Here is a 26,543-nt window from a genome sequence, read left to right as displayed (position 1 = left end):
CTTTGATGTGACACTTTTGCAAAGTGATTTGATTTCTGCTCCACATTCTTTTTCTTTTACTCATAAGACTCAGTTCAGCTGCAGTGATCTTTGTTTGAGTTACTTTTCTGTTGGTTTACTGTGTGAGCAATTCTGGATATGTTTGCATGGCTTCAAGTCTTTTTTGTTGTTGTTGTTTTTTTGGCTATTTATATATTTGACTTTTTCAAGCTTTGATTGCTTTGATGGTATTATGCACAGTTTTGCCTCCGTGCAGCTTAAATCCAGCTTCTCAGCATGGCAAATTGAGCACCGCAGTCAACGCTATGCATTTCCCCCTGCTCCTTCCCATCCTGCCTTCTTCTTCCTTCCTGTTGCCCTTCAGGTAGCAACTGTACTGTGAAAAAACCCCAGCAAACTCTCTAAAGCCTCCTGCCAGAGCAAAGAAATGCAGCAATTTCCTTCTGTCCAAAAGCTGCTGCTTTCTAAAAAGCAGCAGCAGAAGAAAATACTAAATAGGAAAAAATACTCAGCGTTTTTTTCGTAATTTAACAAGACACAAACATCTTCTGTGGTGAATTTCTGCAATTTTTCTCTTCATGAACACAATATTTATTAATATTTATATAATATAATCAGAGAAAATATGCCATTTAAGACAATTTACCTTGTAGGGGAGCAGAATCGATGGCAGACGTCGGTGGTTCAGAGTTAAGCTTGTTGTGGTCTATGACGGCAACATTTATTATTATTATTACCTCATTATTATTATGACAAATTTAAACCGGCAATAAAAGCTGTTTTTTCATATCTGGTGCTTAGGTGGTGTTAAGTACTGACAAGTGACCAATGTAGAATACTATATTCACAAGTTAGTGGTCGCAATGGCTTATGCTGTATTTGTATTTTAATTAATTTAGCCATTTTTACACGTTAAAATTACTAATTTGGACAATAAATACTTAGTATTTGCGTAAATATGCACATTTTTTTTTACTAATAATAGGCCACAGTCAACCACGGAACAGCATCATTTATTAATTAATTGTTAGAAAAGCCGCCATAGGGTGAGGGAACAATGCTCACAAACCACAATGTTCACTGACAAAAAAAAGGTTTGTTGCATGAACTTAATTTTATTATTGTCAGTGGTTGCATAAAATAATTTTATCTGAAACTAGATATTTTGATTAGGCTGACCAAACAAATAATTTTTAAGTATAGTCAAATAAATATAAATATAAACTCAACCTCAACTATTTTGAGTAGATTTAACTCAATTTTTTTTGTAAATCTAATTAAACCCTTAAATAAATTAAGCCAATCCCAGCTGACTTTAGGCAAGACGCAGGGTACTTATAATATAATTTATTTGACTACTATTAATTTCAGATAAAAGTATTTAGTGCAACCACTTAAAATATTAAATTAAGTTCATTCAAGAAACCATTTTTTGTCAGTGTAACAAGGGATGTAGTATGTATATTGGAGGTCATTAGATTGTGCAGCTGTACCTAATGTTGTGCCTGTAAGAGAATTAAAAGTTTTGGTTTGAGCCAAGTGTATCAGCTCCTATCGGGAGCCGTTCTCTAGATAATTTGCAGATTTAAACGAAATTAATCTCCAACTTTTCCATTTGCAGGCGGCAACGTGGCATGATCTTATCGCTTAATGAATATTATTATTAGGCCAAAGCCGCCACAGTAATTAGAAGCGCTGCAAAGTGAGTATTAAGTGAGTATTAAGGAGCCTCCCTCCCGGCTTTGTTATCAGGCATTCTGGCGTCGGGGAGGCCCTCGCTGTTGCTAGGTGGCTTTTTCACAGTACATTGTAGCTTTGTCCGTCTGTGTGCCTGTCTCTCTGTCTGTCTGCCATGTTGTCTCCCACCACATACACACGTTACATACCCGCCCCTTGCCTCAAGCCACTGCCCCTTGCTCCCATCACCTCGCCATTTCCTGCCACTGTGACCCCGCCTCCCTTCCAACATATCCGACAGGGATGGCATGTTCCAAGGTTGTACCTTTATAGCGATTCCTCAACCAATTTATGGATACCCCCCCCCCCCATCTCCTATCCCCATTCATTCCTGCTCCTCCCCTCGTAGACTGTCTCCTCTCCAACAAGACTCATAGCTCTTCCTCGACCAAATGAATCCTTACCCGCCTCCCCCACCTTTCTGCTCTCTCCCCTTTTCTTCCGACTCTCTCCCTGTCAAAGCTTAGCTAACCCCACCCCCCCACCTCATCCTCTCGCCCTCCCCTTATATCCACCTTCCCCAGCCCCGACCTGTAGCCGCCACTGTGTTGCTCCAATTTATGGGTTCATTACAGCAGCTATCCATGGGAGATGGACGGGGTGGGAGAGTGTGTGGGGGCAAGGAGAGAGGAGCGTGAGACATGGGAAATCAAGAAAACAACATGCATGATAAAGATTTAGTTAAGAGGCAAGGGCCGCCATGCGGCGGTGACAACTGCAGAGGTGAAGGAGAAAGACAGCAAATGAGAATCCAAAAGAAGAAGAGTGGTGCACTAGGGTGTTCGAGTGAATTGGGAGAGGGAGGATTCTCTTGCAGGAGGAGCTGTCCATCTGTATTTCTTATGAGTCAATACAACAACAAAAATAGCTAGAATTGTATATATTAGATTCCTAGTTCAACAGCCATCATGATCAGATTTTGTACAAGTAATTTCAACACCCTTCAATTTTGAGTTATTATTGAAGTTCCCAATTATGATAATAACTGTACATATGTGGTATCATAAACAACTGGAGAATGCCCACTGGGGTACATGGTGGTCATCCACAGTCATGCATTTCTAGTTTTATCCAGAAAGACTCTCTCTGCTCAGAAAACATTGGGTGTGGCACATGAGAAAACACTTTTTTCAAAATTGCTAAGCTAACTACTATTTTAATATATTTTTTAATGTTTTGAAAATTTACTGACTAAGCTAACTTCAGTTATTCCAAAATTAATCATGTTTTTGTTCCTACAGTGAGAGAGTAAACAAGATTTGCCATGCCAGGCAAGCTCAGTCCACATAAAACCAACGCCAGACATCACAGCCTACTGCTAATACCTCTTTCCCTTTGCGTAAAAGTCCCACTTATTTGTTAAAAAAAACATCAGAAATTCCCTTTAAATTCAGTCTACTGGCATCTGCGTGTTGCCGATCAGGGGACTGTATGACCTTGCTCACATTGCAAGATGATGTCTTGTTTATTTTTCATTTACACGGAAGCCCAGCTGAGGGAACATTTCAGAGTCATCATCATCCTTGGTGGGTTGGTGTCAATCTTGAAGGTTGGCTGTACATAATCAGCCTGAATGCTGTCAAAAACCTTCTTATGATGCAACCTACCAGAAACCTGCTTGTTTATTTCAAATGACCTCTTTAATCTTCCAAGAAAAGCGACATCAATATTGCACAGATCTGCACTCTAATTGCAGTTTTGTATGTATTCTTGACCTAAATTAAGCGTTTTCAAGCATATAAATGGTTAAATGAACATACAATGAGTAGTCATGCCAAAATGTTGTGTTGCTGCTGGATGTTTATTGTCCCCAAGTTTTTTTTTTTTAAACAGGAAGGTTTAAGACAACAATGGACGAAGCAAGTTCAGACAACCTCGAGTTCTGTTATTTGCAGTGATAATTTCACGACAAAAGCTTTGAAGGAACATCTTTACAAGAACAAACTGGCTTGAAAGTTTGGTATAAACGAATGCTATGAAAATAACAAGACAACAAAGAACAACATATTCCATGATATCGACAAACCTGCAAAGCATTGTACATGTTATATGAATATCTTTTAACAGCGATACGTTATCTGTGGGGGATGGTGGCGGCGATGGTGCCGATTTTCTAAAGGTGGATTTTTTTAATTGGTCAAATTTTTAATGATACAACCTCAGGGGCTTAGAACTTGACAGTACATAAAAGCCCAGTAAATAAGTCTACATTTATTACAACTGCAATAACATGACTGGATTTTGAGTATATCTTCATGGTCCAAAAGCTCACAGCATTTTGTGTGCAGCCGGTGAAGTATACATGGCTCATTGTGTGTCATACCAAAAACAAAAGACTATTTTTTTCTTGGTGTTACGCATATCCTCAACTGACGTCAGATGCAATTTCCTTCTCTGATGAGCGTATTGTTCCACCAGACCGCTTAAATATGCTGCTAAATTTTTCCATTTGTCTGTTTTGGTTAAGCCTAGTGCCGCCTTCACAAAGGTATCATTTTAGTTAGCGGGAGTATTACAGAACATTGCACTGGAATGCATTACCAGCAATGAGGAGTGAATAAGTATAAGCAGCACACATGTATTGAAGTATAAGTAGTATACTGTTGTTGAACATAGCCGTTATTGTTTGCTTCCTGACATAAGGAACAAAGTGTTGCTCTCACTGCTAATTAAGTGCAGATTGTGTGGTGATTAAAAACAACTCATTCTTGTACAGCGGTGCATAGGTTAGTGCACTTGTGTCAGTAGCAGAGCTACACAATTAAACGATTAGGCCTTTTAATTATAAATGGCTTGCCATCATGCAGACAGCCACAGTGTGCTGACTTTGTATTGCCTTTCATTTTTAATAACAACATCACTGTGAGTGCCTGTTAAATACGCACAAGCTGCAATTGAGTCATTAAAACAACGCTGTGTTATTTGATTTTAAGGTAACAGCTGTAAAACGATGTTAACTTCTGGTGACCAAATGTCCTGTTTTCCCAGAACATGTCCTGTTTTTCATATCCTGTCCTGATCTGCCTGCCCTGTTTTATAAGTGATGAAAAAGTCCTGGTTTTCATCGTTTATCATTGCACCACTCAACTGGCCAGCTTTAGGGCACTCTGCTGCATGTGACGTTTTCCCTGAGAGGCTGCCGCGTGAGCCAAAGAAAAAGCAAAATATGCACGGAATTAATCCTCTGAGGCATGCCGAGTTAAAGTCTTGTGATGCATTTTTCCTGAAAATATCGGTTGCACTCAACAATTTAACCGGCATCTTGACCTCAGGTTCTTGTGTTTCTGTTTTTCAACATTCTTCCTTGGAATTTCTGTCTTTGGTAATTGATAATATTTGGTAATATGACAATAATATATCCACACAGAGAAGGCATACTGTAAAAATATTCAAATTATAACACATCTTTGAGTAAACTTTGAGTATCATTTGAGTTGCTCATTGCCAGAACTCTAACTGAAATGAATGCTATTTTTTTCTCCATAAGAAAATATGGAGAAAAAGTAAATCCATAAGTAAATCCAATTACAGTCGTCCCTCATTTATCATGGTTATTTGTTTCTAGACCAGACTGCGGTAAGTGAATTTTCACAAAGTCGGATTCAATATTGATAAATGGAATATTTCAATACAAATATACACAAATCAATAAGTTACATACACTATTTACAGCCGTGTACACAGCTTTATTGCATTACTATTGCACAGTTTATTGCACAGTTATTGCACAGGATTTTTGAAGCCCCATAGACATAAAATAACACCCCTATTGTCACCGTTACACACCCTATTATTCTTTGTTTACACCACATTGCTAATATGCACGCTACGGGATCGATCACTGCAGGGACACGAGACGGCCACAACTTTAAGTTAACTTCTAATGTACTTATTCTAAACTTGTGAAAGAGTTCAAACAGAGTGGGGAAGAAGGGCAAAGTAAGAAGGCAAAATTACCACTTCCACACGGGATGAGAGAACTTTCTTTTACCCTGTCATGTCGGGCATGCCATGGCTGATATCATACAGCGGTCATGTAATCTAACCTGATGTCATGTCTAGGCTATAGTCAACTACCTAACAGCCATCATTTCTTCATTTTTGAAAAGAATAAGAAGACATTTATACAGCCGTACCTGCACTAATATATCTATGTTACATAACGAATGCACGATAACCAAAGTACACTGCTAGTGTCTTATAGTGACTGCACTTGAGACTTGATAAGACAGACGAGTATTCATTTTTCCTGACAATGTCTGGGTTTAACAGTTTCTTTTTGTCAAAGGTTTAGGGCGCCCCCGTCACCCCTCTGTGATGTCTCGCCTTCTTTCAACATATTCCCATCATCAACACAAAGACCAGCTCTGTGGCTTTAAGTCATCTTGAGCGTCTGAAGGGATGAAAGTATGCAGGGCTGTTTTGACTGTGTGAACTATCTGAAGATATGTGTGTATCGTTGGAGGCGGCGTGGAATTCAAATCTGGACCTCGGAAGACCTGATGTAGCATTCTGGGGGCGTTGCGGATTAAACACAGATTATAAAGCACGACTGAATCAGGAAATCTATCGCCTCAAGGTGGTGTTATGCAAGTTTAGAGAAGTCTATCAGGCTTCCCAAAGAGGCCCCGAACATGCTCGGCGTCGCCACCCTGATTATAAAAGCTGTAAACAGCTCCCGCACGGGCTCCTCTGTGACTTCCCTTCACTTTGATGACGGGAAACAATTTCTCAAATGAAAGCGGGAGGTCTTCAAAGTTTTCCTTCTGTCATGTTCTACTCAAGGCCTCTCAGGAAATGCGGGTGTCATGTGATCGATGGAAGGGGAGAAAGAGAATGAAAGGATTTGTTTAAGCAAAAAACAAGCCAGGAAGAGGCTTGCAGTGCAGGTTTAACAGGGCATTAACCTCAAAGCCACAACAAAGAACCTCAGTCGGCTTCCTTCAATCAAACGCTCAGCCCGAATGACCTGCACCCTTTGACCTCCAGATGCCTGGTTGACTACAAAACTAAGAGCATTTACACTTTCCAGACACTGGAAGCATTTAATGATTTTTTTACATTCAAAGAGCAACTGCAGTCTTTTATAGACAGAAATAGCTGATAGAAACTGTGGAAAAGGTCTGGTTTTTGTTTTCATCCATCCATCCATCCATTTACTATGCTGCTTATCCTCATTAGGGTCGCGAGGGTATGCTGGAGCCTATCCGGTACACCCTGGATTTTTTTTGATCCGCATACTGATTTGGCTTGAGCACTTTATATTCCGGATGCCCTTCCTTCCTGACAAATACCAATGATGCTCACTAGTGGAGATTCAAACCCTGGACATTTGTTCTGAAGTCCAGAACGCTAACCACTACACCACGGCGGCTCTTTATTCACATGACGATATTAACTTTTTCTCCCAACCTAATTTTCCAATGATAAATTATATAGGAAATAATATTTCCATTCTGTGCTTCTAAAATTGCATTAATTTTTGTTAATTTTTTTTGTAAAAAAAATAATAAGAAAAAATAAATAAAATGGAATTTTATTAACTTTATTGGCATTACAATACAACTTCTTTCTCTTAATATTTAGACTTTATTCTCATTGAACGACAGCTATTTTCCATTTATATTGTTGTTTTTTCCCCAACTATTTAAACTTTCTTCTCTTTAAATTGTATTAATATATATACAATAAAATAACATATATATATATGAGCCAAGTGTATATATACATACATATACATACATACACACTCTTTATTCCCATAATATTTTTGACCTTATTCCCATAATATTATACCTTTTCCTCACCTTATTTTCCAAAAGTGACAACTTTTTTGGTTTGTTTATTCATTAAAAAAACCTTAAAAATATATAACAACATATTTAAACTTTATGCTATTAAATTGTCATTATTTTCCGTCATAATATTCCGTAAAATTCCGACTTTACATGTGAGATTGTTTTTTCTTAATATTTTGACTTCATTCTTATATGTTTTAATTCTTATCAGATTTTTCTACTTTTGCTGTTGTTGTGTTTTTTGTTTGGTTTCTTGTTACATTGTATTTTTAGAATGTGCCACCGGCCAGTAACACTGATCAGTCTCATGTGATTGAACCAGAAAAAAACAGGAAAATGTGAAATGCTAAATCATTATTCAGAATACAGAACAGTGAATAAAAAGATGAGTGTAGTATAATTCTGAAAAAACAGTAATTTGCCGTTATCCGTGTTTACAAGCTAGCGCCAAGCATCCAAACTAAGCTGATCTGTTTGACAGGTGAATATGTTTGTGATAGCTCACAAAGGTCACAAAAAGGAAAAAGCCAACAAAGTGAAGATAAGAAGAACCATCCTCATCTTGCGTCTGAGATGTTAAGCAGATGTTTGCCTGGACGACGCTACTGGTCTTTGTTCTCCACCATCCACAGATAACACTCTCCACTATCTCCTCAGCAAGGCGTGTCCATGTTTTGGCTGGCAAAAGTCTTAAAAATATTTCGTTAGACGCCAAGTAAAGTATGGCTAAGCCGCACGTCACCATCACCTTGTGAAAAGAAAGAACTGTTTAGACAAGCCATCCCATGCTTATAGATATTCCACGCTAACCGGTGGCCAGCACTTTTTACTTGGGATGCTTAGGATTGCTTTGGATGCTCTTTTTGGAGTGAGAGCATCCAGGATTATGGATGTTTGTTATTGGGTGAGTCTGGATGAGAGCAGATTATCCTGCTTGTCTCAAAGTCTGTGGAATGTTTTGCTGAGGAGACACTGGAGATGTTCTCTAAGTGCATCCCAGCTTAATGTTTGGGAACTTTGCTCTTCCAAATAGAGGGAATACTGATCATTTTAATAAGAATCATTAAAGAAACCATATCGGGTATTGACTCATGAATAGATGTGGATGATAAAAAACACAATTATGCTAATAAGGATTAGGTTTTTATTATTTGTATTATTAATGAGTGGTTAGCGCGCAGGCCACACAGCTAGGAAACCCAAGTTCGATTCCACCCTCTGGCATCTCTGTGTGGAGTTTGCATGTTCTCCCTGTGCATGCATGGGTTTTCTCTGGGTACTCCGGTTTCCTCCCACATTCCAAAAACATGCTCGGTTAATTGGTGACTCCAAATTGTCCATAGGTATGAATGTGAGTGTGAATGGTTGTTTGTCTATATGTGCCCTGTGATTGGCTGGTGACCAGTCAAGGGTGTACCCCACCTCTCGCCCGAAGAGGCTCCAGCACCCCCGCTAACCTCGTGAGAATAAGCGGTAGAAAATGAATGAATGAATGAATGAATGAATAATTTACCTTACGGTAACAATAATATTGGAGTGGTACCCTCACTTATCACACATTGCCATGCTGGCCCCCAAATGACGTGGACATCACTACTGAAGACGCGCATGAGTGCCATGGAGTATATGAGTGCTGCACACATGAGACAAAATGTTTACTTCAAGACATGATGCAATGTTATGCTATTGCTTACTTAAGTTCAATTCCCATCCCCGATCCTACTCCACTGTCACAAGTGTCTATTTCTGGCCATGTTTAAACTATGTGTCCCTTTGAAGTCCATCCTAGGTTTGCAAGGCATTTTATTGCGGAGTCTCAGTCACGCTATACTGATGCACCAAAGCAGCAGCGCATGCAAGGAGATAGTATTTTGTGTGTGTGTGTGTGTGTGTGTGTGTGTGTGACAGAAAAAAACATGCCCAATGATGCTAAATTAAGCGTGTGCACCACGCAGGTGATGTGTGAACACACTATAAATATGCAGGTTGAGGCTCGGTGTGTTTAACCCAATCATGAGATGCATTCATCGTCACGCTCACGGCTATCTACAGTATCATCCAAAAAAACTGCATTTTGAGTGAAAACGTGTAATATTAACTCAAGACTACACATTTTTTTTCAACCCGTCCGCGCGCTCCCTAAGACATATCTTCAGGCGAAAGGCGGGGTACACCCTGGACTGGTGGCCAGCCAATCACAGGGCACATATAACAATGGCCGGGGGGGAATTGAACTTGGGTCTCCTAGCGGGTCCGCTAACCACTCGGCCGCCGTGCAGCCCCAAAATTACAACTTAATTTTGTTTGATTAATAATAATAATATTATATGATAATAATATTCCAACTTTGACCAAAAAAACATATTTTTTCCTTAATATTTCTACTTTATGCTGCTAAAATTTTATTTTTCCTCATGATGGCATTATTCTCATTAGATGAAAACTTTTCCCACCCTCGGCCATCTCTGTGTGGAGGTTGCATGTTCTCCCCGTGCATGCGTGGGTTTTCTCCGGGTACTCCGCTTTTCTCCCACATTCCAAAAACATGCTAGGTTAATTGGCGACTCCAAATTGTCACTCACATTGTATGAATGTGAGTGTGAATGGTTGTTTGTCTATATGTGCCCTATGATTGGCTGGCGACCAGTTCAGGGTGTACCCCGCCTCTCGCCCGAAGACAGCTGGGATAGGCTCCAGCACCCCCTGCAACCCTTGTGAGGATAAGCGGTAGATGAATGAAAATGAATGAATGAAAACTTTTTTTCTCAATATTTTATTTATTAAGTGTTAAATTTCTGAATGTGCTGTAAACGGCCCCCGGGCTGCACTTTGGACACCCCAGCACTCGGGGAACATGTCAGACTGCTTCATATCTGCTTTTCACCGGGTTGCAACCCCCCCACTATAAATTAATAAATTCTCTTGAATTGATCAGATAATATCCCATCTTTATAAAATGTCACCCGTTTGCATCAAAGACTTCTGGTGTATTTCAGGCATCTGTTAATATCCTTTTTGTGTTTTGTATATTTTATCAGGGATTTCAAAACGCGATCAGCACATCAAAACACTCTGAGATTAGATTTTTTTTTCATGGAACAAATATTGAATACTGCTGCCCAAAGCAATTTGAAAAGGTGTTTACTCATGATGGGATAAAGCATTTTTCATTTGCCAATCGGTCATGAAATGGCTCATCATTTATCTAGACAATATCTTTTTAATCACTTTTTAATCGTTTTCTATGTTTTTTGGAGAGGCAGTCCAATTAAACACAACTTATCATGTTTTTTTTTTTTTACCCGGAAAACTTCTTTGAACTACAGGTTTTTACATTTACCTTTTCTAAAAGAATGCAATTTTCAGGAGTTGTTGATACTTGTTGACAAAAAATAAATTAACTCAGCGCCCGATTCCAACCATGTATTTATATACGTCTTATACGTTTTGGTGATGATGCAACTCCCCACTAATGCATTTCACCTCAAAATGATTGTAAGCCATGAAAAGAATGAAAAATTTGGTAAGAGCTCGGTACGGATCATTTGCACGTATTAACACACTGGACAGCAAGGAGGAAGTGGAGGACTGTAGCGTGCAGAAGGTTTTGCACACACATAGATCAGTTTCAAATGTGACATTTGTAAATAGTTCATGGTGTTACATTTGTATCAATTGTTAACCCTTTTTGTTTTGTTTATGTTGGTGTATAGTTGTTTAGATATTTGAGCTGTCACAAAAGCAAAATGTATTGGTGTTAAAAGTTATGCTTGAAATGTATCTTCACAAAATGCTGGTTTTCTAGTCAGGAACTGATATTTTCCTGAAACTTGCCAATGTTCTACTGCTGATGACTAAAGAATGAAAAAAGATAGAAAGAGATGAACTGATGAAAAAAATGGCCAACACTGAAGGGGTTGTCTTTTGAGAAATGGCTGATGTTGAAGAATCTGAACTCCATTTTCCGTTTCCATGCAAGTGCGCTGAATAATGTTGAGTAAAAAGAGTAAAACGCAAAGTAGTTGAGACTGAATCGACATGGCCTCTGGTGGTTTTAGCCAAGTACTGCACTTCATTTTGTGTCAATTGTTATCATATCATAATTTATAAACCAACCGTCTCTGAGAAATGTATGGAGTGAAACAGTTGGGAAAGGAGTGGTCACCTTCAAGAACTATTTGTCATATGATTGCTGAAGTCAGTAAGAAGAAGCGTCAGTGTTGTTCTTAGCTCTTGTATTAACAAAGACCAGTTGTCCTGTTCGGATAAAGTGCTTCTGATTACAAAATGATAGCTTTTCTTTTCGAAAAATGTTTGAAAAAGACTGACTGAGGATCAAGATGTAAACATGCAAACCAGTAAATCGCACCAAAACTTTTACCCAAATCAGGGCTTTTCTTCCCATCACTGACACAGCAGCTCACGAGTATGGTATCTTTCTTAATCACAATCTACCAGTTGATGAAAACGTTACTTCCTTGTCTTCCAAAAAGGTGTGTTGTGATTAGCTAGAGCTGTTAGACCCGTACTGAGTAGTGTGTGCCTGTGGTCTCTGTGCAGGTGTGATCCGAGAGAGCTACCAGAAGGGTCGTGACCAGCTGGTTCCTGTCACCTTATTGGCCATCGCCGTCATCCTAGCGTTCGCCATGGGCGCCATCTTTTCCGGAATCATCGTCTACTGCGTCTGCGACCACCGCCGCCGAGACCTGGACCTTCCCGGTCGCAAGGAGAAAGACAACCACCACCTACACTCGCGCCGCGGCTCCATGAACAGCGTGACCAAACTGACGGGCTTGTTTGAGACGCAGGCCAAAGATGGCCGCCCCGAGGCCATCCTCACGCCTCTGATGCACAACGGAAGGCTGACCCCCAACGGCAAGATGCTCATCAAAGCCGACCAGCACCACCTGGACCTCGCCGCTCTACCCACGCCTGAATCGACCCCCATGCAGCCTCGCCGTAAGCCCAGCCGGGGGAGTCGCGAGTGGGAACGCGCCCAGAACCTCATCAACGCTTGCACCAAGGACATGACATCTCTGGGCTCCCCCGTCATCTCAGACCTGCCTCTGAGGGCGTCGCCGGGCCACATCCCCAGCGTAGTGGTGTTGCCTCTGCCACAGCATCAGCACCAACTCCCTCCTCACCTGCACCAACACGAGTACGTGGAGCAGCCTCACCCCAGCGACTTTGCCATGGGCCTCATGGACGACCAGGGCGCCACGTTGGAGTACAAGACGGTCAAGAACCCCCACCACAACCTGGTGGATTCAGACGGGATGCTGCCGCCACGTGTCCCCCAACGAGAAGCATCCCTCACCGTCCCGCCATCGGTCCCACAGATGGGCAAGCGCCTGGAGGTCCACTCGTCCGTCTACGGGCTCCGAAAAGGATCCTCCGCCTCGGGATCGTCTGGCCTGAAGAAGCACAACACCAACTCGTCCAACTCCTCCCATTTGGCGAGACATCAGAGCTTCAACCGCGTGGAGACGCCGCCCCCTGCGCCCCAGCGGGTGGACTCCATACAAATGACAGCACAAGGGATGTCTCTGTCGCGGCAGCCCGGGATGAGCTCCTACGCTTCGCTGCCTCGAGGCGGCGTCAAACATCTCAAGCCTGACGTTCCACCCAAACCGTCCGTAGTGTCGCTGTCCACCAAGGTCAAGTCCAGTGACTCGTGCACATAGTCGGCCTACTTTGACCACCTTTCAGTTCTCTTTTGGTGTACAGTCCACTTTTTTAAGAACACACTTTCTTTTATATCAACATGTAAATAAGCAGGGAGAACACGTGCTACTGAGACGAACGATCTACGAGATCCGACGCCGTGTAGCATCGAGACGGTGGCTCTCTTGTAAGCACATACAAGGACACGGGGGTGAGGGGGTAGGGGGGGCTGGGTTTTGGGGTGTACAGTACCTTGAGGGCTGGCGGACTCGGGAGTTCGGACTGAAAAAAGACAAAGCCTGTCGGAATACTGTGAAAAGCCTCCAAGTGTTACTGCAATCAAGTCCTGCCTGCTTTGACGGGCCTGGACCAGAGGAATCCTCACTGAAAAAGAAAACACTTGACTGTTAATACTAATAGCTTGTTGTATTTATTTTTTATGAAGTGCTTTTGAAGAGAAGACTTTTTAGGCTCAACCAGAGAGAGGGCAGAGAGATCTTTTTAATATGAATTAATCATGTGGGATGAAAAAACAACAACAACAAAAAAAAACATATTTAAAGTCATTAAACTGGAGCCACTAGATTTTCTTTCTTAATGACTTCAAGTGAGGAAAAGGAGGAGATATTTATTTACAGTGTGCCACAAATGGACCGTCTCGTTTTAAAGGAATATTCCCCCCTTTTTGCTCCTCCAATCAGCACTGTGGGTTTTTTCGTGTGTGTGAGTCAGTAACGTTGCTCCATCTAGGGGAGGAAGACTATTGAAAAAAAAGCATATTTTCCCCCCTCCCGACATGTAAATTTGTGCCTTACACCCAAAAGTAGTGACAGTGTTTTCTTCAATAGCTGTTAACTTGTAGTTTTTTAATTTTTTCTTACGTCATGATGTTTCCCTGATTTGCTTAAAAAATAAGAAGAATGTAGGTGTTATTGTAATTCTGTTTCCCTACACACACACACACACGCACACACACAATGTTTATGTTAGTGGTTCATGTCTGATCTCTGTGCCATGAATGAGCTTTTTCGCTGCGTGTTGTCATTTTGTCTTTTATACAATCTACATGTTTATTTGTACTTTTTGGGGGGGCTAAAGTGGAACAATTGGCATAGCGTTAGCAACACATAGCATCAACAGGCTGGTTCCTGTGCAAATACTAACACATAACAATGAGCCCCTTTTATTGTGGTGACAAGTTTGGAGGTGTGTAAACTCACTAACTAGTCTGATGTTTCTTTTTGTTGAAATAAATCAATCAGTGCCCCCTCCCCGCCCCGTCCCACCCCACCCAACCAACACTTAAATCAACGAAGCACTCACTCCTTTAGTGTTGTTTGTGTAGAATGTTTTTGTGGTTTGTCAAGGAGGAAAGCCAACTTTGTCTCAAACTACAGCCGACCTAAGGGTAATACTGCGTTCAATACTACTGGGAAATATGAACATCACACCTTCCAGTTGAACATAAATAAACAACAGGGCCTTTTTTGCTGCCTATAACCAATAAATAGGGTTTCTAAACTTTTTTTAAAGTGACTGAAATTTCCCAGTGTTCTTGAATGCAGCATGAAAACGCTCCAGGCTTAGTGGAACTGTTTCTGTTGCCGTGTCCATGCAGAGTGTGACAACTCCAATCTGTAGGTGTTCACATTGAGTGTAAACAGTTCAATCTGGTTTCTATTGGGTGTGACTGTGAAAGGCTGCTGTGGCCAGTGAGCTTCTATGGTGTGTGCCTTTTTTGTCTCCCACCCCGCCTCCCCAGCTACGTACGACACACATACTTGGCGCGACAAGACAGCAACGACGACGACGAGACCTTTTTCAAACCTTTGTAAGCTTGTAAAATATTGTGACGTCACCAAACGTTTTTTGCCCTGTTCTCTTCACTTCCTTAACATCTGATTCACAGCTTAATGTATGTTGTAAAGGAATTAAAAAACATTTAATTTAATGCAAAATGTAATTTTAAAAAATGAAGAAAAAAATGGAAATAAAATTCTTGTCATGAAGACTTGGTTGGTTTTTTTCTCACCGCCTTTTTCCTAAAATGCTCTTTTGGGCAAAGACAAAGGGCCTTTGTCCAACCTTTACTATCAAATGAAGTATTTTGCCACGTTTTATACTGAAGAAAAATAATCTACAGCCGCAAATGTAGTAGGAGCTTCAGTTTTTGCCAAATACCCAATGTAAAATTAAAGATAATATACACTTTAATATAATACAGGGCTCAGGTTAGGATTTGTTTTAGGGTTATGTCTAAAGCAGGAGTGTTCAAAGTGCAGCCCACGAGCCATTTGTGGACGTCAGCAAGACACACAATACCAAAAACAGAAAAATCAATAGGCATTTTAGAAAAATAAAATGAAAATAACAAGAAAAAAATGTAGGAAAAATATTGATTTTAGTTGCATAAAGTTGAAATGAAAAAAGTCATAATAAATTTGTTTAAGTCATAATATTATTAAAAACCAACAAAACTAAATTATATTGTTATTATAATATCATTTTTGGGGAATTAGGTTGGGTAAAAATTATAATAAATAATGAATTAAAAGAAAATTTACAAGAAGAAAGTTGAAATGTAAAAAACAGCTGGAATGACAAGAATAAAGTCAAAATAGTAACAAAAAAAGTCATATCCTTACAGGAAAACATATTACGACTATAAACTTGTCATATTATTAGGGGAAATGGGAATAAACTCAAAATATTATACCCCTGGTCCAGGGTGGGGGGAGGTTGTGTTAGGGTTAGACATAGGCATGGGATTTGACCTCGGTTTAGGGTTTAAGGTTAAAGAGTTAAAATCATTATCCAATTGTGAAATATTAATATGCTAATAATATCACAACATTAAAGTATGCATATTTGTATTAAAATGATACAGATGACCATGATTGACTTCAAGGTGCCTTTGTGGTAACCTTGTGAAAGCATGTTTGTCTGCATGGGATTGTGTTACGATGACAAACGTTTCTCCTTGGTGTTCATTTCACAAGGAAAATCTGTGTGTGTGTGTGTGTGTGTGTGTGTGTGTTTCAGTGCCTCAGCATAACAATGAAATTAGTCAAGGCTAATGGCCATATAAGCAGGTGAAATGGAGTATGTAAAGTGAAGTGGAAGGCTAAACAACCTGACTGCAAAAGCATAACTCCTGGTGTGTGTCGAATATGACGTGTAGGAGCTCTTCTATGGAAACAAAGAGTGCTGTTTTTTTAAAAAAGGCAAAAAGCAGTGATTGTTTTGCTATGGTGTGACAGCAAGTGTGTTGTCGTTGACAGGTGGTTGTGAGTCACAGTGGTAACACAATACTTGGAGATCAGAGGTCTGACGCTACTATAGTGCGGTCTCCATGGCAACGGACGGCCCTGATTGACAACACGATTGAACCGCAACATTGTGAATCACATTCCATCAGATGGAAAACCTGCGTCAAATAGTTCAACTTTGATTCGCGACAATCCTCAGAGATAACATGACCTGACATGACGACCCGTCAATCCAAACCCGATGCTCCGCAGCCAGAGCCAGCCACACGGGGCAGCCCGCCAGACGACCAGAAGCAATCCCTGCGGTCCGCCAGCGTATCCACTCATCCGGCAAACCAGAATCCACTGCTCACTTGGCCTGACGTCGCAATCTGTGGTCGCAGCCATCTTTGTGAGGCCGCCTGCTAATCCTCGCTTTGCCGTCCACATGTCATTATCCTCACAATGATACTGTCTGGAGACAACTCATGGCACACATCCCATAATCATTGTTTTTTTAATGCCGGATTATCAATGCAAAGGCAGAAATAAATAAATCTGTCTTCGACAAAAGCAGAATGTGAGACTAATGTCTCTCCAGTCAACTAACATGGCACTCCCAATGAGTCATTAATGGCGGTCAGTGGGCCTTGGCTTCATGCTTACTTTGTTGTTATTGTGTGCAACTACATGATTGGACTTTATAAGCTGGTCTGTGGGGCGTTCGGGGACCCTGACATCTTACATGTTGAGTATGAAAGCAGTGGAATTGGAAATATGCAATAAATCAAAGGTATTTGATGACACCTGCTTGATGTGCAACAAAAAAGATACTTAAATAATAATGATATTAAATAAAGAATAACAATAACGGAAATGCTACTACTCCATTTATAAATAGTAATAACAAAATTATGCACTTTGTGCAAAAAACTAAGAAAAAATATGAATAATGATATAAAATAAATAATAATGAATCAAATAAATAATAATAATAATAATATTAAAAGAATTTGTTGACTGTATTTTGTCTGAAATTCTATACAATTATAATATAATTATATTATCCCATATAATATAATATACAAGGAAGCCTGGCCCTCTGTGACATCACAAAAGAACGGTTTTGCACCGCCCCTCTAAAACCGAGCGTGTTGAGCTATCTCAAACTTCCAAATGCGCAAACCTCATTATCTGAAACCTTGGTATGGTTTAACACGATAATGCGACATTCTAACTACATTTATAGGTCGGACAAGTGGAAAAGGCATAATAGTATACCTTTCATTAATCATTTATATGTATTTATATATATTTCAAATTGTTTCTACATGCCAAACTATCATTGTAAAGCTATAAAGACATGTTTTCTGTTATCATTTTTGCCTTTGTGGAACAGATTAGTTGGATTTACATTATTTCTTAGGTGAAAAATAAATTTGGTTCCACGCTATGCTACATATCTATCACTGCATATGTAATGAACTTTATTAATAATGATGATAATTTGATAAATAATAATGATGGTATTTTCTTTGTTACTACAAATGACTACAACATAAAATGTAGTGTTGATAAAGCTTTTATGACAGTTTGTTGAACCGTGTCGGTGGAAAACATTGTAATGGTCCATAAAGATGCAGAACTCCAGCAGTGTTTATAATCCCACTGACAGGATTTGCATCATTCAGCTGAAACTCCTCCAATGCTGAGAGGTGTTCAAGCAGCACAACATCGTCAGCAAGAGAGAGTGAGAAACAAGTCTCTTGTAAAAAAAAAAAAAAGGGAAAAAAGCCCTTGGGCTGTGAAGAAGCGGCAAGAGGAGAAGTGTACCTCTGAGACGAGGGAAGAGGAACACAGCCAAGTCCTTGTTATAAACCACACACACACACACACACACTGTAGGAGGACACAGGGTGAAGTATGCATGGGGGTTTAGCAAGAGAGGAAGCCTGGCAAGGGGATCAAAACAAGACCCATGGGTGATGTTAGAGGGCAGCTCACACACTTGACACAGACGTCATCACATGCTCACATGGAACATACCGTATACATGATGCATACACAGACCTGCAGGAGGGAGCTTCATTTTATTTGCCTAAACACCCAAAAAGCTACGCTGCATAAAGCTGCAAGAGGTTGCCAGGAGTTGGGAGGATAATCCTGTAAAGGTCTCACCGAGATGCCAGTCAAGTTCACACTACAATAACCCGTGAGCTGGTTTCGCTAAGAAAAGCAGCACGTCTGCTAGTTCTATTGTTCAAGTAGCCCATCATATCATGTGTGCATCATAGCTGTTCCTAATATTGATATGATACAGCATTGGTAAAGGAGGTGGACGGTGTTGCGGGTAGTGTGTGCACACTTTCAAGCAATCTTTCCTTCTTTTTTTTAAGTAGAAATCCTGCAGCAGCAATTAAAAAAACACAAGTGAAGCTGGCAAAGCAGCGGGAGTTTTACACGGCCTCATTTGCAATAAATTACGGCGCTTTTCATCATAACGTGAATTTAAAAAAAGACATTTACCCACAAGGAAGTTGCACAAAGTGCTTTAGATATACTATATATTTCCAAAAAAACTAAATGACAACTCAGCAGTGCAGCAAAGTGGCAGTAACACACAAAAGAAGTGATACATTATGCAAAAGTATTGAGACACCACTGGTTTTGTTGTTTTAATAATAGCAAAGTAAAGTAGTAGGACGATGCAAAAAGTACAACACCAATTTCAAGGATGACTACATTCCATTATGTGAGGATCAGATCAGATCCCCCAGAATTCAAAAAGGCCTCCATCAGCCTCACCAAAAGGCTAATATAGTCACAAAACAATCTATGATGGGATTTAGCCTTTTTACACCAAGGGACACATAGTGAAAAATGAAAGGATGCAAGGGACACTTTGATATTTTGTAACTAGGGATGTCTGTTAATTATCCATACCATCGCGATATCAGCATAAAAATGTGATACAGGTTGATATCGGTATCAGATTTTTTTTCCCGATCATGAAAACCGACATTAAAGAATGCTTCATACAACACATATGTGTTCATCCCACCACAGGAGATGTGTCATGTTTTATCAGTATCCAAAATTGAGAGTTGGACAAAATCAGGATATTGGTTTTCGTCAAAAAAGCCAATATCGGACATCCCTATTTGTAGATATGTAGATATACTCGAGAGTTCTATTTTTTTTTTAATAAGCTACATCTTAGCTTTTGTGTTTCAGGTGAAAAACCATATTATTAGTATAAACTTTGTCCCCTTTTCCCATTTTTGGTGTTTTGGTTTTTCCGAATAGTAGTTCACCAGTCTCCTTGGATAATCTTTGTAAATTGTTTTCCAATAATATTTTTTTGCAAAAACTTACACATTTATTTTGTTTATTTTTTTACTAGTTGTTGTTTTTAAGGACCAACTACAAAATATCATCTACTCGACAAGAGCGGCGGCCTGCTATATTTAAGGAGCAACTGTAAAAATGCTAGTCTGAGATCCTCTATTTGACGGAAAATGCCCACTCGCCCACATTTTGGACACCCTTGACTTTTAGTATAAAAGTTGTAACAATAAAAGCTACATTTAAAGCTACATTTAAAGCTACATAAAAGCTACATGTAGCTATAAAAGCTACATTTTGTGTAGCGTGTGTGCGTGTTTGAGAGTGAGAGTGCATCCATGAAAAACCTGAGGAAAATCCTGGAGCCCAGCACCACCATTCGCTGCCTGCTGCTTGGTCAAGGACACACACACACACACTTCCTTGAGTCCTCATAACGGCACAAAACTTGTTTGTGTTCCAGTCAGTCCTGATATGACAAATCTAATCTGATGTTCAGCATTATATGGTTTATACCTCTATGCTTGGAACCTTTTAGTATAAAGCTTCTCTGTTGTTGTCATGGTAACAATAGGTCATCAGTTTGAGCACTCTATAGGAGTCTGGAATAAAAGAGGTCATCTCATATTTGCCGTCGTGGGGTGTATACATGCAGCAAGCTCGGGGGGGGGGGGGGGGGGGGCAGCTCTTTAAAAGTATATTTTGGAAGCTTGTTGTGAAATTTGAGCTGGTAGAAATCGCAGTATTCAACCATCCATCCATTTTATATGCTGCTTATCCTGACTAGGGTTGCAGAGGTATGCTGGAGCCTATCCCAGCTGGGTTGCAGGGTGAAGATTTTGGAATATTTGAGTTTTGTTCCAATCAAGTCCTTATTATTTTATGCTCTTTAGCATTACTTTTTTCTATCAAAAAACACAACTACACAAATAGCTTTCGGTGCCCCTGTACGGATAGTTAGGCTACCTGCCTACCTGCCTGCCTGTATGCACACTTGGCAACACACACACACACACCCTGCTGGTGCTACCATGACACAGCGTTTCTATTATTAAAATATTCACACTCATACCACTGAGAGTTCATCATAATCATAAGACTGTTTACTTTTCAGTGTTAATTTGATTTACATTTCAACAACCTGAAATATTGCCCAAACAACATTCAATATATGAAAATCTAGTAGGAATATCCCAGGGGTGTCCGCTGCATTTATTACAGCACTTGAACTGGATCTCTTCCTCTTGGAGTGTTCATGTGTACCTAATGAATAGAGCACCCACTTGGTGTTTTTCGACTGCAACCGCACTCCCACCCCGCATCTTTTAGACCACCCCCCCGCATCCCTCAGCAGGCCCACCACCACCCCCACCCCCACCAATGCTGGTATCTAATCTGTCCATCTTTCTCCTCCTCCAGCTCTCAGCCACCAACCTGTCACTTAGATCTCCCGGCAAGGAGACACAGTTGCCAAACACACACACACACACACAGTGCATAAAAAAATCTGAAGGGTCTCGGTGTGTATGAATGTGTGTGCATGAGTGCAACATCTCAAAATTGTGACAGATTGGTGGTGTATTTCAAGCAGCATATGGTATGAGGATGCTGGTGTAGGAGTGTGGCTGTTTGTTAACATAGTGGACATACATGCTATTTATTTCCAGTGTGAATGGTTGTCTATATGTGTCCTGTTATTGAATTTTCTCACATTTGGTACTCATAAACAAGCTCTAGGGACACACAACATTGTAAAAAAAAAAAAAGTCACTTTTGTGTCACATTTTGTCTCTATGCACGCCAGTTGTTGCGTGTAGTGTATCGTGTGTACATTAGAGAGACAGACCTAGTGGGGGAGGTGCTGGGCGTTGCCTGGGGGGGATGTTATGAGTCATGTGTGAAGGTCAAAGGTCATGAGATCGTACTTGGGCTGCAGCAGCATCCACAAGCGGCCTGCCCTTCCATATTGATTTGCTGTCACTTCCAGATGGAAATTCAAACTGTACATCAGATTGGGTCATATCTTCTCACACACACACACACACACACACGCACACTCTAGTAGAGAAGTGAGAGATTACTGACAGGTCACTGATGAATCATAATGTATTCTGTGGGGTGTGGACAGAGTGTCAAACGAAGAGGGGGTCTTCATATGGAATTTTTATTTTAATTTTTTTTCTTCAAATTCAATGCAAATGCATCATTCACATGAATATGAACGGTGCGCGTGATTGGTTTCTAATATGCATGAGAGACATGATGAATGGCTCCAATCTGTAGCATCATTGGGCCACCAGAGTCAATTGTTCTCTCATGACAATAAAGCACTTTTTCCACTGTGACCATTCTGTGAGTGACCTGGCCTTGTTACAGGAGGGGTCACAGGGAAGGGGAGGGTCCCTCATCTCGTGATAGGACAGCATCTGTCACACTTGACATGGCATGACCTCTGAACTTTGCTCAGAGTGTTTGGCTTGTGAAAGCAAGGCAGTGCAATGAGTGGAAACACACAAAAACACAACACAGTAAGCACGATATAGTGCACACACACACACACACACTTAAAATGTCTTCCCATTACAATCTGCTATCATTGTCTGCTAAATGTCTTTGTTAAGTGGCGTCCATTAAGACTTGTTCATCATTGAGCCGTCATAAGGCATGCTATTATTGGACAAAGCAGCCTCAAATGCTACACTAGAATAATCACCAGTATTTGCCTTCATGCCTCGTAATGCGGTCTAACCGACCACTACTGACCTGTAGTCAGCTTTATCAATGAACAGCGACTTATAGGACAGCCAATAGCTACTTTTCTTACTGAGAAGCTGGCAACAGTGGCTAGCTCAGCACTGATAGCAGTTTGCTAGTTTTTACCCTGCTTGTTGAGTATAAAGTGTCCATTATCTAACCAGAATCTTTCCATGGTGCCCCAGCTCCTAAAAGGACCCTTCTTAATAGTATCCAAAAAATATAAGGATAACCTTACTCATTTGTTGGTATGACGCACACAAAGCAATGAATAACTTAACCGTCGATCTCCTTCCTGCTGCGAGTTCGTCGCACAGTGAGGATTTCAGGTGCGCTCGTAATTGTGAGTGTTAGACGCTAATTGTTTTTCATTTTCCAACCAGAATGTGACTTGAGGGTGAGATGCCTTGTGGCCATTGAAGTTAAGACAGATAATGCTTAACGTCTTATTACTTTTGTATGACACTTAATAATGTTAAACTGTTATGTTGTGATGGCAACAAAAAAATGCACTGCAGATATGTATGTACTTTCTCCATCTCACACACACACACCAAACATATATGACATATATGCCCCTCCTCCATAATGGATGTAGAAGATGAGGCTCCCTGGGGGGTACCCGCCTATTTTCCCCCAGCTGTTCCCGACCATCTCCTCCCTCCTCACCTTCTTTCTTCTTGTTCTTCTCGTCCACACTGCCTTTCATCTCAACTTCTAAATTTACATGCGGCTGGTCCTGGTCCACTTAAGCTTGTTCTCCGCTCAAGTACTGATGCAGGATGCCTTTTATTTGGAAGCCCTTTTACGTCTGGCCTTTTCCTGTGCTTTTCTTCCCAGTCTATTTGTTGTGGATCAAGCCAGCCTCCCTCTATGTTGACTTAAATGTATGACTGAAGAAAATATGGTTTATTGCTATAAAGTTCATATTTCAGCCCTTCTATTTGACTATGGAATGAAGGAAGTAGGCGTGACTCAATTTATGACAGTATGCACTAGTTCTGTCATTATACATTTTACAGCATTTTTTACATGAATAGATTTATTAATCCAAACTTTCCAAAGATAGCAATGCTGATGTATTGATATAGCGATATACTGTATTCATAACAGTGGCTATATAATGGATTCGTGCTATAGCTTACCCTAAGAAATGTATGTCTGGGCAGGCTACCCAGCAGCCAGGCCTGGGGGGTGGTCCTTGGGGATGCAGTGATCCCACCCAGCCAGATGGTGGAGGACTCAGGACTGACGAGTATGGGTGTCTCTATATAAAAAAAAAACAAGTGTGCTATAAGGGAAAAAACCCAGCATGCATGAATAGAACATGAAGCTGTGACTCCTGTTTGACTCTTCCATGGTGGCCCGTCTTCGTCTCCTTCTTTCGATGAAAACAACAAAATTTTGTTGACATAAGAATCACAGCCTACATATAAACAGGTTTACATTCAGCTGACACACAGCACTGTTCTTTTGTGGAGCCAAGAAGATAAGAAGTCCTGGTTTTGCTGCTTTGACGTGACAGCCATACCTGCAGCAGCACACAAGAGAGTATATTTATATTTTTAAGGATGGAATACTTACATATTGCAAAGTGTATTTGTGTTTGTCTCGGATGCTCTCTGAGTTGTAGATCATGCATTCGTGCTGAATGCCTTTCAGTACACGTTAATACCATTTATCTCAGATAAGAATAAGAATACATTTGTGTTTCTTGTTATTTTTGGAAAGATTTTTTTTTCATTGAAGGCACTATTTTGTGCTCAATAGCTGACGTAATGGGCCCAATTATCGGGGCGGTAAGTATCGATATAATCGGACATCCCTACTTTGAAGTTCAATCATTAAACTCGACACTCGACAAAATGATTAGCAATTAAAATAAAAACATGAATAGAAAACTGCTTCATCATGAAAAGGACGAAAGAGAAAAGTTTATGTTTTTTGTGGAAAAAAGTGGTAAACGTAGGTTGAAGGCAATTGAAATATTATAAAGAGAGAACAGAAAAATTGTGGAAAAAAAACATATATCTATACTGAGGCAAAAACAATAAATATCATGTGGAAAAAAATAGCATGGAAAAGGCTATAATTTGACAAGGAAATTACATGTATGTTTTGGGGGAAAAGTCTCGTAGTCTTGTGACTATCTAAAAACAAAATTTGACCCTTAAAAATATATAAGATATAATAATAGAATATATGTATTTATCTATATTTTTTATGATTTTTTTAGAGGAAAAACATCATAACCTAACCTAAAAAAGTACTAAAATGTTAAATCTTACAAGAATAAATTATTATAAGAAAAAAAATCAGATTAATAAAAATAATATTCTGGACATTTTTTTAAAGAGCAAAATGCAGATGAACCATTATCAAAAGCCTTTTTTTTTTAGAGAAAAATAAGCCTTAATCTTATAAGGAAAACATACTTTAGTACTTTAACTAGAATAAAATAGAAATATTATGTGAAAAAGTGTAAACAGACATAAACAGAGCCTTTAAAGAGATAAAAAGTCTGAATCTTAGAAGACATAAGTCATAATGAAATCCTACAGGAACATAAATGTCCCATTCTGAGACAGTATCAATTGAGTTTATATAACATTATGGATTCATTCTAATAAAAGGACACCTTTACTGTCATAGTGGAATAATCTTCCAATACGATGTGTACACCACAATGTCGCGTGGACGTTGTACAGCATCAAGTCCAAGCAAACCTGTTAAGGTTGTCAGCATCAGCATGTGTGTCCTATCACGCATTTGCAGACGTTCTGGGCGAGTGTCATGTGACCTTGCGTGTGGCAAACATGCTTTCATGCTGGTGTATCAATGCACGCCACACGTGCATGTGCTCAGTTTGGCCCGAGGGAATGGAGGAAGTTGTTGCCTGCGACATTGGATGTGACACGCACAAATTCACAGCAATTCACTTGTGTTTACATAACGCTGACAAGCTCCTTCACGCCAAACATCTAAATATTGTGAGAACCAAGTGTAGGGTAGCAGTGATGGATGAGGTCCGAGAAACCATCTTTTATATACCAGGATGAAGAAAAACACATCTCCATGAGGCCACGCAATACAAAGGAAGTGCACACATGATTAGAGATGTGGCCTTGAAGTAATAACGAAAAGGCCAAGAAGTGATGTACTTCAAGGGAAGCATTCATCTTCCTCTATTTAGGAACGTTTATCAGCGAGGAGTTTGAAACTCTATCGCATCTGGCAGGCTCCCAATTAATTAAGCAGTTAATTAAGCATGCAGAGGTCAATGACGTGTGGATGTTTTTGTGAAAAGCTGTGCACCAAGTACTCGGTTATACCCACGTACTGTCTGATGGCGTTTTATACACTGGAACCGGGAAATGAGACCTGGAATGTCCACATGGCAAGACCTCAGTTTGATGAGCATCTTTGCTTTTTCATTGACTTGGCTTCTGCACTTAAAAGTATACATATTCATCTGTGTCTGTTTTAATATATATGTATATATATATATATATATATATATATATATATTTATTTTGATTTTGTAAAAGGGCTGGAAATAGTGTTATATATATGTACTTAAAAACAAAGCTTTATGTTATTGTTAGTTATCAGAATCAACATTTCTGCTTTTTCTCTTTACATTGTGTTTTCCTCTATTTCTTTTTTTTATTATTTATTAAAAAGTCACAAAATTGAAAAAAATAATGTTGAAATATTGAAAACATTTCAATGTAATTTTTGATTAAAAAAAAGTCTGAATTTTACCGAACAAAGGTCTAAATATTCTTCCCCAGTCTTGCAAGAATGAAGTTGAAATATTGTGGTTATAAAAATACTTTTTTGATGGAAAAAAGCAAATCTCATGAGAAAAAAAATCTGACTCTTTAGAACAAAATAGAAAAATAATTTTGGAATAAATGCTAATCAGATAATGAATTTACGATCACTGTTTTGTGTTTGATTGTGGCCGATTATTTGTCAAAAAATACTGAAAAAC

At 39.8% G+C, this 26,543-nt stretch overlaps 1 protein-coding gene across 3 annotated transcripts in view; it reads left to right on the top strand.

Annotated features, from left to right (window-relative positions):
- The window catches only part of sema6a (sema domain, transmembrane domain (TM), and cytoplasmic domain, (semaphorin) 6A), a 126,719-nt gene extending 112,227 nt beyond the window's left edge, over positions 1 to 14,492 (top strand). For all 3 annotated transcript variants that reach the window (XM_058070581.1, XM_058070580.1, XM_058070582.1), the window contains one exon: positions 12,096 to 14,492. In XM_058070581.1, the coding sequence (XP_057926564.1) occupies positions 12,096 to 13,219 (1,124 nt within the window). In that variant the 3' untranslated portion in view covers positions 13,220 to 14,492. The remainder of the gene's footprint in view (positions 1 to 12,095) is intronic.
- The last annotated feature ends 12,051 nt before the right edge of the window (positions 14,493 to 26,543 follow it).

Source organism: Doryrhamphus excisus, chromosome 4, assembly GCF_030265055.1.
Source record: "Doryrhamphus excisus isolate RoL2022-K1 chromosome 4, RoL_Dexc_1.0, whole genome shotgun sequence".
NCBI classification, from domain to species: domain Eukaryota; kingdom Metazoa; phylum Chordata; class Actinopteri; order Syngnathiformes; family Syngnathidae; genus Doryrhamphus; species Doryrhamphus excisus.
The sequence above is the reverse complement of the archived record's forward strand: the minus strand, read 5'-3'. Positions and strand labels throughout refer to the sequence as shown.